General features: G+C 53.1%; 1 protein-coding gene across 1 annotated transcript in view; it reads right to left on the bottom strand.

The window, feature by feature from the left end:
* Positions 1 to 5,703: 5,703 nt before the first annotated feature.
* The window catches only part of LOC116940040 (low-density lipoprotein receptor-related protein 6-like), a 67,195-nt gene continuing 55,308 nt past the window's right edge, over positions 5,704 to 17,590 (bottom strand). Inside the window, exons 14-25 of the mRNA XM_032949284.2 lie at positions 17,366 to 17,552; positions 16,830 to 17,032; positions 16,276 to 16,475; positions 15,773 to 15,963; positions 15,018 to 15,224; positions 14,646 to 14,771; positions 13,279 to 13,518; positions 12,065 to 12,175; positions 11,075 to 11,488; positions 10,506 to 10,645; positions 9,853 to 9,950; positions 5,704 to 9,386 (exon numbers count right to left, since the gene is read on the bottom strand). Of these exons, the coding sequence (XP_032805175.2) occupies positions 9,107 to 9,386; positions 9,853 to 9,950; positions 10,506 to 10,645; positions 11,075 to 11,488; positions 12,065 to 12,175; positions 13,279 to 13,518; positions 14,646 to 14,771; positions 15,018 to 15,224; positions 15,773 to 15,963; positions 16,276 to 16,475; positions 16,830 to 17,032; positions 17,366 to 17,552 (2,397 nt within the window). The 3' untranslated portion in view covers positions 5,704 to 9,106. The remainder of the gene's footprint in view (positions 9,387 to 9,852; positions 9,951 to 10,505; positions 10,646 to 11,074; positions 11,489 to 12,064; positions 12,176 to 13,278; positions 13,519 to 14,645; positions 14,772 to 15,017; positions 15,225 to 15,772; positions 15,964 to 16,275; positions 16,476 to 16,829; positions 17,033 to 17,365; positions 17,553 to 17,590) is intronic.

Here is a 17,590-nt window from a genome sequence, read left to right as displayed (position 1 = left end):
TCCTCCACCACCCCCTCCTCCCCTCCCATCACCAACCCCACCCCCTCCTCCCCTCCCACCCCCACCCCCTCCTCCCCTCCCACCCCCACCCCCTCCTCCCCTCCCACCCCCACCCCCTCCTCCCCTCCCACCCCCTCCTCCCCTCCCACCCCCTCCTCCCCTCCCACCCCCACCCCCTCCTCCCCTCCCACCACCACCCCCAATGGCGACACCGGTCGATGTGAGTTGCTCTCCCGAGCCGGGACGAGGAACAAGTAAAACACTCGGGCCGCTCACGTGCGTGGGCCACGGTCAGGGGCCCGCGGTAATGTGACAGCGTGGCACGGTGGTGGTGTCTGTTAGAAGCGTTTAGAGACGTGGGTTTAGACCATTTAGAGACGTGGGTTTAGACCATTTAGTGACATGGGTTTAGACTACGTTTAGAGACGTGGGTTTAGACCATTTAGAGACGTGGGTTTAGACCAATTAGAGACGTGGGTTTAGACCATTTAGATTGTATTTAGACCATTTAGATTGCATTTAGAGACATGGGTTTAGGCCATTTAGAGACGTGGGTTTAGACTATTTAGATTGCATTTAGAGACATGGGTTTAGGCCATTTAGATTGCATTTAGAGACGTGGGTTTAGACCATTTAGAGACATGGGTTTAGACCATTTAGAGACGTGGGTTTAGACCATTTAGAGACGTGGGTATAGACCATTTAGAGACGGGTTTAGACCATTTAGAGACATGGGTTTAGACCATTTAGATTGCATTTAGAGACATGGGTTTAGGCCATTTAGATTGCATATAGAGACGTGGGTCTAGACCATTTAGAGACGTGGGTTTAGACTATTTAGATTGCATTTAGAGACATGGGTTTAGGCCATTTAGATTGCATTTAGAGACGTGGGTTTAGACCATTTAGAGACGTGGGTTTAGACCATTTAGTGACATGGGTTTAGACCATTTAGAGACGTGGGTTTAGACCATTTAGATTGCATTTAGAGACATGGCTTTAGGCCATTTAGATTGCATTTAGAGACGTGGGTTTAGACCATTTAGAGACATGGGTTTAGGCCATTTAGAGACATGGGTTTAGACCATTTAGTGACATGGGTTTAGACCATTTAGATTGCATTTAAAGACATGAGTTTAGGCCATTTAGATTGCATTTAGAGACGTGTTTAGACCATTTAGATTGCATTTAGTGACGTGGGTTTAGACTATTTAGATTGCATTTAGACCATTTAGATTGCATTTAGACCATTTAGATTGCATTTAGAGACGTGGGTTTAGACCATTTAGATTGTATTTAGAGACATGGGTTTAGACCATTTAGATTGCATTTAGAGACATGGGTTTAGACCATTTAGATTGTATTTAGAGACACGGGTTTAGACCATTTAGATTGTATTAGAGACATGGGTTTAGGCCATTTATATTGCATTTAGAGACGTGGGTTTAGACCATTTAGAGACATGGGTTTAGACCATTTAGACACATGGGTTTAGGCCATTTCGAGACATGGGTTTAGACCATTTAGTGACATGGGTCTAGACCATTTAGATTGCATTTAGAGACATGGGTTTAGACTATTTAGATTGCATTTAGAGACATGGGTTTAGGCCATTTATATTGCATTTAGAGACGTGGGTTTAGACCATTTAGAGACGTGGGTTTAGACCATTTAGATTGCATTTAGAGACATGGCTTTAGGCCATTTAGATTGCATTTAGAGACATGGGTTTAGACCATTTAGAGACATGGGTTTAGGCCATTTAGAGACATGGGTTTAGACCATTTAGTGACATGGGTTTAGACCATTTAGATTGCATTTAGAGACATCAGTTTAGACCATTTAGATTGCATTTCGAGACGTGTTTAGACCATTTAGATTGCATTTAGTGACGTGGGTTTAGACTATTTAGATTGCATTTAGACCATTTAGATTGCATTTAGACCATTTAGATTGCATTTAGAGACGTGGGTTTAGACCATTTAGATTGTATTTAGAGACATGGATTTAGACCATTTCGATTGCATTTAGAGACATGGGTTTAGACCTTTTAGATTGTATTTAGAGACATGGGTTTAGACCATTTAGATTGTATTTAGAGACATGGGTTTAGGCCATTTATATTGCATTTAGAGACGTGGGTTTAGACCATTTAGAGACATGGGTTTAGACCATTTAGACATGGGTTTAGGCCATTTCGAGACATGGGTTTAGACCATTTAGTGACATGGGTTTAGACCATTTAGATTGCATTTAGAGACATTGGTTTAGACCATTTAGATTACATTTAGAGACATGGGTTTAGACTATTTAGATTGCATTTAGAGACGTGTTTACACCATTTAGATTACATTTAGTGACGTGGGTTTAGACTATTTAGATTGCATTTAGAGACATGCGTTTAGGCCATTTAGATTGCATTTAGAGACGTGGGTTTAGACCATTTAGAGACGTGGGTTTAGACCATTTAGTGACATGGGTTTAGACCATTTAGAGTCGTGGGTTTAGACCATTTAGATTGCATTTAGAGACATGGCTTTAGGCCATTTAGATTGCATTTAGAGACGTGGGTTTAGACAATTTAGAGACATGGGTTTAGGCCATTTAGAGACATGGGTTTAGACCATTTAGTGACATGGGTTTAGACCATTTAGATTGCATTTAGAGACATGAGTTTAGACCATTTAGATTGCATTTAGAGACGTGTTTAGACCATTTAGATAGCATTTAGTGACGTGGGTTTAGACTATTTAGATGGCATTTAGACCATTTAGATTGCATTTAGACCATTTAGATTGCATTTAGAGACGTGGGTTTAGACCATTTAGATTGTATTTAGAGACATGGGTTTTGACCATTTAGATTGCATTTAGAGACATGGGTTTAGACTATTTAGATTGCATTTAGAGACGTGGGTTTAGACTTTTTAGATTGCATTTAGAGACATGGGTTTAGGCCATTTAGATTGCATTTAGAGACGTGGGTTTAGACCATTTAGAGACGTGGGTTTAGACCATTTAGTGACATGGGTTTAGACCATTTAGAGACGTGGGTTTAGACCATTTAGATTGCATTTAGAGGCATGGCTTTAGGCCATTTAGATTGCATTTATAGACGTGGGTTTAGACCATTTAGAGACATGGGTTTAGGCCATTTAGAGACATGGGTTTAGACCATTTAGTGACATGGGTTTAGACCATTTAGATTGCATTTAGAGACATGAGTTTAGACCATTTAGATTGCATTTAGAGACGTGTTTAGACCATTTAGATTGCATTTAGTGACGTGGGTTTAGACTATTTAGATTGCATTTAGACCATTTAGATTGCATTTAGAGACGTGGGTTTATACCATTTAGATTGTATTTAGAGACATGGGTTTAGACCATTTAGATTGCATTTAGAGACATGGGTTTAGACCATTTAGATTGTATTTAGAGACATGGGTTTAGACCATTTAGATTGTATTTAGAGACATGGGTTTAGACCATTTAGAGACATGGGTTTAGACCATTTAGACACATGGGTTTAGGCCATTTCGAGACATGGGTTTAGACCATTTAGTGACATGGGTTTAGACCATTTAGATTGCATTTAGAGACATGGGTTTAGACCATTTAGATTGCATTTAGAGACATGGGTTTAGACTATTTAGATTGCATTTAGAGACATGGGTTTAGACTATTTAGATTGCATTTAGAGACGTGTTTACACCATTTAGATTACATTTAGTGACGTGGGTTTAGACTATTTAGATGGCATTTAGACCATTTAGATTGCATTTAGACCATTTAGATTGCATTTAGAGACATGGCTTTTGACTATTTAGATTGCATTTAGAGACATGGGTTTAGACCATTTCGATTATTTTGTTGATATAAATGTCTAAATGATTTGCTCACTTTGTTGAGCTCTCATTTGCCGCTTTTGAAAAACAAGTTAATACCTCCAGTGGGGCTTTGGTAGGATGGGGATGGCCGAGTTGTATTTGTGTTGGGTCATTTTTTTACCTTTCCTGTACTTTGCACTCCGATCGTTTTTGTTGTTGTAACGTCCTTACCCGCCCCCGACTGGCCTTCTGTAGAAAACAAAGAGCTTCAGATCTCATCGAATTCCTCCAGTGTGAATACATATTCCAATTCTGACCCTCGGTATATGTGAAGCGGCATCGTTGAGCGCTGTACGCGATTGCCACGACTTGTAGTCTGTAATAACGGCCTCGAGTCAACAAAAAGCAGAAGGGAGTCTAAGGGTGATGAGTCAGGCCGTTGGGCTAAGGTAACCCTAAGGAAGCTCGGGACCACAGGTACAAACCCCCAGACCCCCAGGAAGGCGGCTGGGGGATAACATCACTCCCCAGGCACATTCCAGACAGTTCCAGAAGGGAGGAGTGGCCAGGGGCGGAGTGAGGCAGAATCCAGTATAAAAGACGGTCCCCTAAACGGGTCCGGCGGTCGTCGTTCACCTGAAGACTCAAGAGCCACCCTGGAGCTGCCACCTTGAAAACCCGAAGCGAAGAGCCCAAAGGGCTGAACCCGAACCCCTGGCTAAAGTCGGGCAAAAGCTTAACCAGTGAAGAGGCTAGAGAATAGGCAGTGTTAGGCAGGCTAGCCGGAGGGAACACCTCCATAAGTATCGGGTGGAAGGGGCCGTACCCCTGCATGTTATTGTTACGTTGTAATAAACGTGCTGCCTCCAGAAGAGAGAAGTCTCCGCAAGTTGTATACACACGACACACGTGCTGGCGCTGTTCTCCACTCCTCTCCACTAGCCACCGTGTCGGCGAACTTTTGACTCCAAGGGGGTCATTACTGGACCAGACTCCGGCTCGTCATAAAGCTCCGCCCATACTGGACACCTGTGAACAAAGAGCCTCACTGCTAATCGTATTCCTGCTCCCGCAGTCCAAATAAAGGTTCCCATTCCCGAGACACCAGGAGGTGGCGCACCGGGAGCCGCGTGAACAACACGAGACACCAGCAGGAGGAGACATCGCCTCGCTACTTGGGTTGACGGCTCGAGTCCCTATCTTCATGAGCTTTGTCAGTTATCTGACCGTACTTCACCACGCTGGTCAGAGTGCCGGTTGTTGGCGGTTTCAGGGCGCGGTCCGCTAGAACAACCGAGTCTCAATGGTGGAAGCTATTGTCAGAATATCAGAATATTACCCACTGTCATTTATATGTATTCATTAACCCCTCCACCCCACCGACTCTGGCCTTCAAACAAGTGCTCACAAGTGACGTCATCACATCTATCCCTCTAAGGAACGAAACTGGATTTCTCCACAAATCTGGCTGTCACCTGATGATGCCAGTTGTAATTACTGGCGAAACTTCGTGCGAAGATTGTAAATGCTGTGGCTTTACTCACCAACACACCGGTGTGCTGTACTAGTAACGAATTGGCACGTTCGACTTACGTGACAAACCTTACTAATTGGCTGTCGGGTGGTGGCGTGTTTATATTTATGCGATCTAACCCAAAAAAAACCTATATTATGGATCAGAATATATTCTTTATACAGGAGGAATGCAATGAGCTATGAAGCTCGTTTTCCCCACTCAGCGTTGCCAATCGCATTTGGCAAGACCTTGCCAAAATTATAATACCCAATTTTTATTTTCCGTCATTCACCAGGGCCCGTGCCAACCGCACAGCGAGGCCGTTGCCCAAGCGACCGATGCAAAGTCAAAGCCAGAGGTTTCATTAAAACTTTCTTTATAAAAATCATTCATTTCTTTACAAGGTTGAGTTACACAATACTGTACAGAGACTAATTTACATAGTTACAATTAGAGAATGAAGACACGATGGAGGGGGGGGGGCGGAAAGAGGTCTTGGGGCCAGGTTCGTTCATCACCCCCGACAATTTAAAAAAACAACGCAGAGCGCGTTTTTACAAACTCCCCCCCCCCCCCCCATGCGAAATTCGGAAATTTCAACGCAACAGCAGCACCCGAAAGTCATTCTGCCTCGCGTGAAAGCCGCCACGTGGCTTTCCAACCTGAACATCGATCTCATCCGTTCCTATTCAAGAAGGCCGAGGCAACAAGAATTACATTTACACGTTGATGAAACGGCTGGAGGAAAAAATAATGCCACATTAACTGCTTTTCGCTTACGAGTAGACGCCACCTTTAGTGTTGAGAAGAGACGAGTGGTGCATGTGTAGTAGTGTCCTTCGTTTTGTTCTATGGCGCAAGGGTGCTACACTTTAACAAATAATTACTATACAAGCGTGTTGTTTTTTTCTGGGGGGGGGGGGGGATATCAGAAATGTCACGGAATGCGATAAGCGACGTCGACCATTTGAAAGCGGTGGTGACGACGATCGAGAGAAAGGATGTCGCGATGGTGGGTTGCAACGCGTGCACGGTGGGGGCAAGGAAGGGCAGCCTGCGGAGCGGTCCGTGGGCACAGGCGTAGACCACGAGCGGCCACGCTGGCGGCGCAGATGATGAGACTTGCGAGCGGTGGTTCTTGGTCGAACGCCGTCGACTGTGCGCGTGTGTGACAAGGGGAAGCCCGAGAGCCACGTGGTGGTGACGGGGATGCAAGTTTCATGAAGCCCGCCCATTAACTTCATCGCGACCGCGTGCACGCGCGTTGGTTGAACTTCTTTCGCACCGGACGTAGCCAACCGTGCTAAGTCGGAGGTGCGGTGGAAGGACAACAAACCCAAACACAACAAGCATGGCGTGGCGTGAAGGGGGGAACGGTGGCCCCCAGGTGATGCGGAATCGATGGCAACAGCCACGGTGGTGACCCTCTTGACCACGTCGAAAGTTGGAGACGCTTATCGGGCAAAACAAAAATATGTCCGACCAAAAAGGGAAGACCGCTTGCGAGCAACACCCGAACCCGGCCCCAAGTATCACAGGTCATCGTCACACTGGGAAGTTACATGGAGCTGGTGAGGGGGGTCACAGGGAGGTCAAGGGAGGTCAGTTCAAGGCACGGGTCAGTTTGTTGGGCAGTCACGGTCATCAGACGACATGGTAATTCAGTTTGTTTTTTTTAAAACAGGTGACCCTTAAACCCTGGTGGATGGTAACCAATAACTTACTTCTTTAGTAAAATAATAATAGCGCGACGAAAACTATGCAACAGTGAGTCACAGACTGTTCATTTCATGTTTTTTTTACGAAAATAAACCGCTGACACGACGAGATTCCAATTCAACTCCTTAACCCCCCCCCCCCACCCCTACGGCCCGGCATTCAATGCGTCTTAACTTCATTCGCAACTTGAGCACGTTCCCTCTATTACAATTAAGTAGTGTACCGTAGAATTATATATATAAAAATACTATGTATGAAGATTGAAAACATAAACACACCCCGACCCCATTATATAAATTAACGTACGATCTCCCCCCCCCCATTTCCCCCCCCCCCAAAAGATGTATAAAAATACTGTACAGCATATCTCTTCGCCCTTACAAGTCAGGTAAACCATGCGGGGGGGGGAGACTCACACAACACGCGGTGCGGTGGGGAGAGAGTCGGGAGCCTGGGACGCGCCCGCACGCGACGTCCATTCGCCGAGCGGGGCGCAACAGCGATTCTCGTGAACCAACCCCCTCCCCCCACCCCCGGTGTGGAATCGTAACACGTGGGGGTGAAAACAATCGACGGGAATGGACGACTTCCAACAGCCCGTGACCGCTAATTCTCCCCCGGGAGAGAAAGTCTTAAGACGAATGACGCCACCCCCCCACCTCCCCCACCCCAGCCTAAGTTGTGTCCCGCTTGTCATTAAAGTTACACGCCGGATTGTAAGACGCACCTGCCAACCCAACTTTTGATTTAAAATATCGGCTAAAACATAGTGCGTCACAACTCCGGAGAACGCGGTACGGGGCACACGATGGGGTCTCTACTCTCTCTCTCTCTCTCGCCTCAGCTCGTTGTGTCCTCCCCTCGTGGGAGCTTCCAGGGGGGTGGGGGGGGGGGCCCTCGAACTTTAGATCAGACCTGACGATAAAACTGGCGCTGGCAGAGATGCCGGGCAGTGCCCCAGCGCACGCTGCGGGAGCGGTTGCCACGCCGCCACAGGCGACCGCGTTCCAACAGAACCGCGGAACCGAGAAAAGTATAAAAACCGTCGGTTCTGGCCCAGTGGTACCCCCGCAGAGCTGCGAGCCACTGCAGAGTTACGGGTCGCCGCAGGGCGGGCGGGCGGACTGGGCGGGCGGGCGTTGTGGACACCAAAAATGAAAAGCAAACAACAAAGTTACGAAAAAGGGGCCCTTTTGGTGATGAGCCGGGACGGTGACCGCTCTGTCCGCTCGGTCAACAGCACCGACGTGGTGTGGGGGGCGGGGGATGTTCAGAGCGGACCTCTGCGACTGCCACGCTTGTATTCCGTCAACGCAGGGATCCGCCGTTGTCTCGCAGCGGGGTCCCAAGGCCTTGGTTCTCACCGCGGGGGAGAGTGACCGTCTGCGTGGCGCCGGTGGCGGGGAGAGTTTGTTGCTCCGGGGCGGTGGGGGGGGGGGGAAAACACACAACGGGCCCGCTTTGGTTCTTCGTGACAGCGTGCGCGACGATAAATACGAGGAGCACCAAACCGCCGTCGAGACGGTGCGGGGGTGGGCGCTACGAGTCCACGACGTTGGGGTGGCGTTATCCCTGTCTCACATCTTAATTTTTTTCTCTTTACATTTTTTTCTATTATTTTTGCATTTTATATAAAATTAAAGCACGTGGTACAGCGCGTCAACAGTCTTCGATGGACGGACGGACGGACGGACGGAGCGAACGTCTAGGCACAGCACGAGGGTCGGCCGGCTTTCAAAAAGGGCCGGCCGACGCGGAGAGAGGACAAACCAACGCCCGTTTCTCCGGTTGTCACTCGCAGTCCTGCACAGCCGGGCCGGCCGCTCTCCCAACCTCGCCTCCCCCGCCTCCCCGTCCCCAAACTCCAACCCAGACCCTCCCGCTCAGCAGGAGTCCCCGTGTCTGGCAACGGCTCGAGTAGCGGCGACCCGCGGCGACCGACGACAGTTGCCGTTTCTCCTCGAGGCAACTCCGCAGTCCCCGGAGCAGCAGCCGTTCTCCATCCGCCCTCCCCGTCCCGAACTCCAACCCAGACCTTCCCGCTCAGCAGGAGTCCGTGTTGGGCGACGGGGGCGGCGGGTAGAGCTCGAAGTAGCTGCGTTCCGTCGCTGGCGACGGCGGGCAACCCTCGTAGCCGTTGTTGTCCTCCTCGGGCGACAGGTACTGGCTGTGCGGCGTGGGCGGCGGAGCAAAGTGCTGCGGGGGAGGCCGGCGCGGCCGCTTGGGCCGCGTGAGCGGCCGGCGCTCGGGCGCCGAGTCGCTCTCGCCCACGTCCGTGCTGTACGGCGTTGGCGGAGGGGCGACGTTGCGGCCCCGGTAGTGCCTGGATGCGAGCGCGCGGAGGGACGGGGCGGGGAGGGAGAAAGCGGAGAGCGTCGTTGGCGGTGGTGGCGGCGGATGGAAGCTGCTGCTGCTGCTGCCCCCCCGTGACGCCGCTCTGTGATGCGCGATAAAAACGGACTGCGAGCGAATGTACGCCGGTCGCGCGGATATTGGCCAAGCGAAACCAAAACAGGTGGAGTTTCACGCAATGCTAACCAAATGGGATTGAAACCTCACTTCTCTAGAACTCATTTTTGTGTTTAGTTTGTTGTCCTTCCGCCGCACCTCCGATTAGCAAGTGAGTGTGTTAGCGAGTGAGCGGGTATGTGAGAATGAGCGTTTAAGCGAGCGAGTCGGTGAGTAAACGAGCGAGTGATAGAATTGAGCAAAGAAGCGAGCCACTGATGAAGCGGCTAGGCGAGTGAGCGAATAAGTGGCGAGCGAACGGGCGAGCAAGCGGGCCTCACCTGTACGAGCGCGTGGTGGAGGGGCTGTTGGAGTAGAGGTACTCGGCCGTCGTGTACTGGGACCGCACCGTCGCGGGAGACGGCGGCGGATTCAGGATCTGGAGAAAGGTGCCGGACACACGGTGAGGGAAGCGATCAAGCACCGGACACACCACGGCGAGCGAGAGCGGTAACCTTTCTAGAAGTTTTTTTTAAACACTTTTTATTGTTTGCACGTTGATCGTTTTTCTCGCCAAATGGCTCTGCTGTCCAGTGAGCACACAGCAAAGTGTGTTTACTTTACAAAGAACTCCGTTTGCACAAACCAGGAATAGCCGATTGGTCATTGTCCGCTGGCCGTTGGAGAAAAAAAGCTTCCGAGCTCAACGGAATCACTTACTTGGGAAAGGAACTTCTTAACTTCTTCTATGCAAAAAAACTGTTCATCTTTATTTCCAGTGCGACGAGCAAGGACCACCGAAGAATAATTTCAAAGCGACAACAAGGGGCCCTTAGGGTAGGCCTTTGTGAGGGAGGGGCCGAAGATAACTATCATGACAACCGCTGGGCTGCCGGGGGCCACGCGATGATGGCGTTGCGTTCCGAGTGTACGCGCCATCGAGCTCGCCAGTGTGTCACGTGTGTATCACGCGTGTGCCACGTGTGACACGCACCATCGGGTAGAAGGACGTCTTGCTGCTGGTGCTGCTGGAGGAGGCGCCGGTGACGTGGTTGCGGTCGTACATGCCGGGCCCGCTGCTCCCTCCGGTGAGGCTCACGGCACTCAGCAAGCTCTTGCCGCCACGTACCACTCCTTGTTGGGGGCCAGGATGGGGGGGGATGGCGAGGGGTAAGAGAAAGAGAGAGAAGTGTGAGTGAGCGGCAGCGGCGGAGATAACGCGCCATGCACTTCGGTGAAACGTGGGTGGACCGGCACCGAACGGTATCCCACGGCTGGACGATGCTGGTGAGCGTGCGTAGGTGAAGGAGGGTGGCATAGACACAGGGGGCATAGAAGAAGTACGGTACAACAATGGATTATGCTGCACTGCCGACTGCTCCCCACCACGTCGAGCGAAACTTAAAAGGGCGAAGTGAGTAAGTGAGCGGAGTGGGCGAACAAGCGAGCGAGTGAGCGGGCAAGCGGGCGATCGCGTGGGTCAGCAAGCGAGCGACTGAACAAGTGGGCGACCCAGTGAGCGAGCGAGCGAGCGGGCGACCGAATGAGCGATCCGACGGGCACCTGCGAGCGCCGGCTGCATGGCCGGCGGCGGCGGCGGGTATCCCAGGGTTCCGTGGCCCGTGGGAACTCCTCCTCCGTTGGTCATCCCCGTCCCATTCTGCCCCACTCCACCGTTACCGATACCGGTACCGCCGGCGCCAGGGCCCCCGCCTCCGCCGATGCCCACGCAGGTGTTGGCCGACGGCGCGCCCAGGGACTGGCCCACGACCGCGGCGGCGGTGGAGCTGAGCACGAACTCGGGCTGCGGGATCCCGCCCGAGACGGCCTTGACGCGCGGGCACACGACGCGCTGGCACGTGAAGTAGAGCGCCGCCAGCACGATGAGCGCCAGAGTGACGCCGATGACGGCGCCCGCGATGCTCGTCACCGGGTACTCGGCGACGCCGGACTTCTCACCGTCAGGGCCGATGGGAGCTAGGGGGTGAAGTACGGGCGGCGGCGGGGTGGGGGGCGTCGGGAGAGAGGAGGCAACGCGTCAGGGCGAGCGGACGACTGGAGGCGACCTGGAGTTGATAGTGGGGGGGATTGGCGGTTCCCGATGGTTCAGTTTGCTGCCAGTGCCTCTTCACTGCAAGGACCGCGGGCCACTGGACGGCCCCTGGTGGCCTTTTGCGCGGCCCCCGACAATACACAAATAGCGAAAACACCCCCCATCATCGTCATCATGCTGCTGTCAAACCCCCAATGCGTTGAAATGTGTGGCGGTCCTCACACGGATGATGTCTTATCAGGTGAAAGTGCCCACCCCCCCCACCCCCTCTGGACATTTGCGAAGAACACCAAATTATAGAACGGGCACTTCTCCATTATAAACTTGGTTCGTTTGTTACTTTATATTGCCTAGAAGAAAATACCGGTGCTCTCCGGTTCATGACGGTCCGCTCTACGGCTGAGCCACCTTGGGCAGGCATTGTGGGCAAAGTTGGGAGCCATCCGCTCTATTGCTGAGCCACCTAGGCCGGGCATTGTGGGCAGAGGCAATGTTCTTACTGCAGCCGACTTCATCCGAGCTGTCCTTGCAGTCGTAGTTTTCGTCGCAGCGGTGGAGTTTCTTGACGCACTGCCCGCTGGTGCAGCGGAACTCGTCCGCCAGACACGGGTCTGTGCGCACGCGCAAGCGCACAGACGCGTGCACACGCACGCACGCAAAACAAGCAAGAAAAATCACGCAAACGCATGGAAATCCGCAATGCTCTCTGACACGCGCGCCTTTGCTCTCCGATGGCGTTAAGTTGCGAGCCGCAGAGTGAACAATACATTCAAACAACACAAGTGGGATGATGGCGGTGGGAGGGGCCCATTTTCCAGCAACGGACCGCAAAAAGGGTTGGAGGTGTGCAACGACTCCGTCACGTCGGTCGAGTTGAAAAGGTGCGAGAAGCTTTGTTATCTTCTGCAGCGTGCGTTCACTTCAACTTTCACCATCTAATGCACCCCGAGTCCCCTCTCCTCCCCGCTCTTTCCCAGCATCTTCTCTCCGCCCAATCACTTCTCTGCTGCCGACCCTCGGCACGCCTCTTCACGTCTCCCCATTTGCTGCGCATGCCTTCCGACCTCTCACCTCCCGCGTCGGGAGACACGTCTGACGTCAATCGTCTCCCTCCGCCGACGGCGGGCGAACTCATTCGTGGGTGCGCTCCTTCAGCCAATAGGGAGCCGTGTTTGCTCGTCAGCTCCGCGGTCCACGTAATGCTCACGCGTGTGTCCGACCGCCCTTCCGTTCGTAAGGGCAAGTCCTCTATATACATGCACAACACGTTGTGTCATCACGTCCGTCCACACCTAGCTAATAGTCGTCTACTATCCCGTCTCAAGTGCTGCTTCTTGCCGGCCGCACGGCATTGTTGGCCTTCGGGGCCTCCGAGCTCAGCAAAGATGATTTACAAAATAAACAGATGGAAAGGAACGCACGAATTGGAGAACGCAGGGTAAGTCAAAGACATCGTGGTGACTGCAAGTAAGTGGGGGCAAGGACAGGCCGTACCTGGTAAAATAAAAAATAGTTTAAAAAATAACCTGGGATGGGCCCCACCTTAAATCAGATATTATTATAAATTGACTCATTTATCCAGAAGAGGGCACACACCGAGTCTCGCGAGACTCTTATCAGGAGGCTCCTCGCACCAAATGTAATATTTATTTTTTCCTTTTTTAGACGTTCAGATCGGGGTGCCTTTCACGGTGCCGCCCACCACCGGACTCACCGGTGCAGTCCTCCTCGTCGGACGTGTCCTGGCAATCCTTCTCCTTGTTGCAGCGCAGCGCGGCGTCCACGCACTGCCCGCTGCGGCACTGGAACTCGGCGTCCGGGTGGCACACGGGGCAGTCGCTCTCGTCGCTCTTGTCCGAGCACTCGGCGTAGCCATCGCAGCGCCACGCCAGCGGAATGCAGTCGATCTCGCCGCTCAGGCACGCAAACTGGTCCGGCGAGCACGTGGGGGGCTCTGCCAGCGGTCGACGTGGTGGTCGCGATGGTTGTTTGGGATGGTCATGGTTGTAGTGGCGATTGTGATTTTAGTGGTGGTGGTTGTCGTGGTGATGATTGTATTAGTGGTGGTAGTTGTTAGGGATGGTCATGTTGTAGTGGTGACGAATGTGGTGATTGTAGTGGTGATTGTGATTTTAGTGGTGATGGTGGTTGTTGTAGTGTTGATAGTTTTAGTGGTGGTAGTTGTAGTGGTAATAGTTGTTAGGGATGGTCATGGTTGTAGCGGCGGAGGATTTGGTGGTGGTGATTGTAGTGGTGGTTGTAAGGATGGTAATGGGAGGGGAAAAGTGGTAAGTGGTGGGAGGAGAACACAATAACGTTTAGAATTTCAATCAACAATGTAACATTTTTAAGGTTCCTGCCTGGTTCTTCAATGTGTTCAGAGTTCCTCTGTCTTGCACCTATGCTCCGAGTTCCAGCGTTTTGGTTCCCATGCCATAGTTCTAATGCTTAGAGGCCCGAGGAGCCCTGCAACAATTGCCAACAATTCAGGCTATCAATAAGAGCAATCATTTTTGTTTCTTGTTTTATATATATACACGTTGAACTTCTATCGCACCTATTCTTGGTTCTTTCGGTAAAGTCACACCTGATGATTGCTTGTGTTGCAGTCGAAACATTGTGAGAATTTTGTTGTTTTATTTTTTTATTATTTTGTTTCCCTTCTACGTGACTTTACCGAAAGAACCAAGAATATGAATCCCTGCAGTCACGAAAGCTTTAAATCAAAATTCTATCGCACCTTAGATAGCCATACACACAACTACGCTCCAAACCGGGTGAACCTCCTTCGATTCCCGCTCGTGGTCAACATCGGAAACAAATATCTGAAGCTGCCCCTCCCCTAGGTCGACTCAGCCTTAAATGACTACCCGGCGCGGTGTGTAAACGTCGGCACAGAGGAGACAAACGCGGAAGGGCGCGAGCTTTGGCCACACCGTCGCCTTCTCGTGTGCCTTGCCGGCCTAAATAAGTGCTCGTCGACAACGCTTGCCCCAATCTTCGTCTGTGCGTGCACACGCGTGCACACAGGTGCTTGAGTGCGCGCACGTGCATGTGCTTGCGTGCGTGCGAGCGTCTCACCTCCGCAGGTCAACTCGTCCTGCTGCAGCACCAGGTGCACGGGGCAGGAGCAGCGCGTCGTGCCGTCGCCCTTCACGATGCACAAGTGCGAGCAGCCTCCGTTGTCCTGCACACACGGGTGGCTCCCTGCACGCACGCACGCGCACGGCGATCGGTGGAGGCCGTGTCACTAATGGCCGGTTGTAGAGCGCGCTACTCGCTCAACGTACTGTGTTCGGGGAAGCGTGTGTCGTGTTCCGTGCGGTGCGTTCCATGTGGCGTGCGTACGCCGTGTACCGCACTACGCATGCCGCTCGTTTGTAGCCGTACAGCGCCCGCCGTACGTTCTGTACCGCGTGCGGTGCACGTGTGCCGCGTGGCGCTTGCGCGTACGGTATGCGACGGGGTCCAGCTCCTGCGCGGCGTGCAGAGCCGTCAGGTGAGACACCCGCGCCAGGATCTTGGTCCTCCCGGCGCTGCTCAGTTTCTCGGCGCGCTCGATGAGCTGAGGCTGCCTGTCGATCCAGTACAGGTACTGGCCCAGCACCGTGAGTCCCAGCGGCTGCAGCAGGCTGTCCTGCAGCAGTTGCCGGTTGGCCCCTGTGGAACGCGACGGTCGGTCGGTGGCGACCGCATTAGCCGAACGCACGGCGGGGCGCGATTGGTTCAACAGGCGATACGGTTCTATGGCTAGGGAGGTGATCGGGGGGGGGGGGGGCTCGTTTGTCGCCGATTATTTGCCGCCGTTGCTTGGTAGACTGGTGTAAGGCGGTAAGCAGAGCCGTCCCTAGGGTACGCGGCAAATCGGGGCGGCCGCCCCGGGCCCTGGACTTTGGGGGGCCCCCCCGTGCTTTGGCGTTGAAGGCGTCGGGGGGAGCCCACATGGTGGGATTTGAGATTTGCCCCGGGCCCCGCAACACGCTATCCACAGCCCTGTGGGCTAATGTACACCCATCTAGTGTACCTCTCGCTATGGCCACACAGCCGTAGCGAGAGGTTCACTAGATGTGGTGTGACGGGGGTGTGTACGTATTTATCAGGTCGCCGGCCCGGACAGATCTGGCTGCAATTGATTTCAAAAGATGATGAATATTCTAAAAAATAAAATTATATGACCTGGGAATCTACCAATCAGGGGGGAGACTCACCAGACAGGTCGCTGCTCTCGATGCGCTTGAGCTCCGAGTCGGCCCAGAAGAGGCGCCCCAGTTTGTTGTCGATGGCGAGGGCGACGGGGCGGCCAAGGCCCGTGGAGAAGAGCACCTCGCGCTCCGTGCCGTCCAGCGACGCACGCTCGATGCGCGGCAGGCGGTCCTGCATGTTTGTGAAGTACATGTAGCTGGCGTGCCGGAGGGGGGAGCGAGCGAGCGAGAGAAGGAACGGGGGGCGGAGGGAGAAGATCAGAGCTCGAACGACTGAGTCGATTGATGGGACGACAAATGAGAAGACAATTTTTTTTTGTGCAGCCAATTGTTCGGTAGCGCGCCCCCTAAATGGCACGCTCAGTGTGACGCAGTTGACAATGCCGGTAATGACGATGATGCCAGTAATTATGTCAGTGATGATGATGCCAGTGACAACGATGATGCCAGTGATGATGCCAGTGAAGATGGTAGTGAGGATGACAATGATGCCAGTGATGACGTCTCACCCCCTCTCGGGGTTCACGACGATGGCGCGGGGCCGATCAGCGGGGCCCCTGAGCACGACGCCCAGCGGGCGGCCGTCGAGGCGCGTCACGTTGATGACGTTGGTGGCCTCGCACGTCCAGTAGAGCAGGCGGCCGAACATGTCCAGGCTCAGGTCGTACGGCTGCAGCTCCGCGCTGGGGCTCGACAGCAGAGACAGCACCTGTGGTGGCAAATCAGGGAAGCGTTACAATTGTTACGGAATCAACCGTCGCCACGTGACAATTCAAAGCGCATTCGAACCGTTGAAAAATCGTCAGGTGAGTATGTACTCAAGCGATTTGGACTTGGATAAAAAAATAATTTCACACCTTGCTTACCGTTTCTCGATTTTGCACTGCTATCGTCGTTTTGTCAAATTGTTTGTTGTTGTAACTTGCTGACCCGCCCCTACTGGACATCTGTGAAAGAGCTTCATAGCTCATCGGATTACTCCTCCTCCAGTCTAAGATAAAGACTCCGGTTCTCAAGCGCCCGGGTCATTCCACCCTCGCCGTTCCGCCCGCTTCGTCCCTACCTGCGTTCCGTCCTCGCGCGCCCGCCGGATGGCGTTCTGCCGCGAGTCGACCCAGTAAAGGAGGCGGTCGAGGGGGTCGTAGGCGAGGGCGCGGACGCTGCGCATCGGGTGGATGGGCAGCACCATGTCGGGGCTCTGCTGCTCGTCCAGCACCATGCGGCTCACGCTGCTGCGCTGGCTGAACAGCAGGAACGAGCTCGGGGCTGGGCGGGCGAGAAAGACGGGCGAGCGGGGTGGGCGGGCGAGCGGGCGGGGCGGGGGAGCGGTGAGAAAGTCAGAGGGGAAGAGGGAGACACCGATGAAGAGTGGTGGACGTTGGCGAGAGCGCAGCGATGGATATACGTGCCACTCCTTTCTGGGGGACGTTTGTCTCTGTGCGTGTGGCGAACCTGCCTGGGTCTGTCCCGTGACCTCCTGCCAACGGGGCCTTCGACACTTCACACGGCCTCAAAGCGCACACACCTAGTGTGGCACAGGCTCCGTGCTACTTAGTGGTGAACGGCGGTTGTTGCCGTGCGTGTTCGTGCGGGACTCACGAACGCAAGTGCGGTTGTCGGACAGCTTCAGGGTGTAGTGGGCGGAACACGCGCACGTGTACCCGCCCGGGCGCGCCAGGCAGAGGTGCGAGCAGCCCGCGCCGCCGCTGTCCTCCGCGCACGAGTTCGAGCCGCCCTGCCTAGACGAGTGGAACACCAGGATGTCCATCACGAAGTCCAGCTGCTCCTGTGGGGTGGGGGGGGAAGAGAGGAGAGAAGAGGAAG

Source organism: Petromyzon marinus, chromosome 7 (assembly GCF_048934315.1).
Source record: "Petromyzon marinus isolate PM22_M1 ecotype Great Lakes invasive population chromosome 7, UKy_Petmar_22M1.pri1.0, whole genome shotgun sequence".
NCBI classification, from domain to species: Eukaryota; Metazoa; Chordata; class Hyperoartia; order Petromyzontiformes; family Petromyzontidae; genus Petromyzon; species Petromyzon marinus.
The sequence above is the reverse complement of the archived record's forward strand: the minus strand, read 5'-3'. Positions and strand labels throughout refer to the sequence as shown.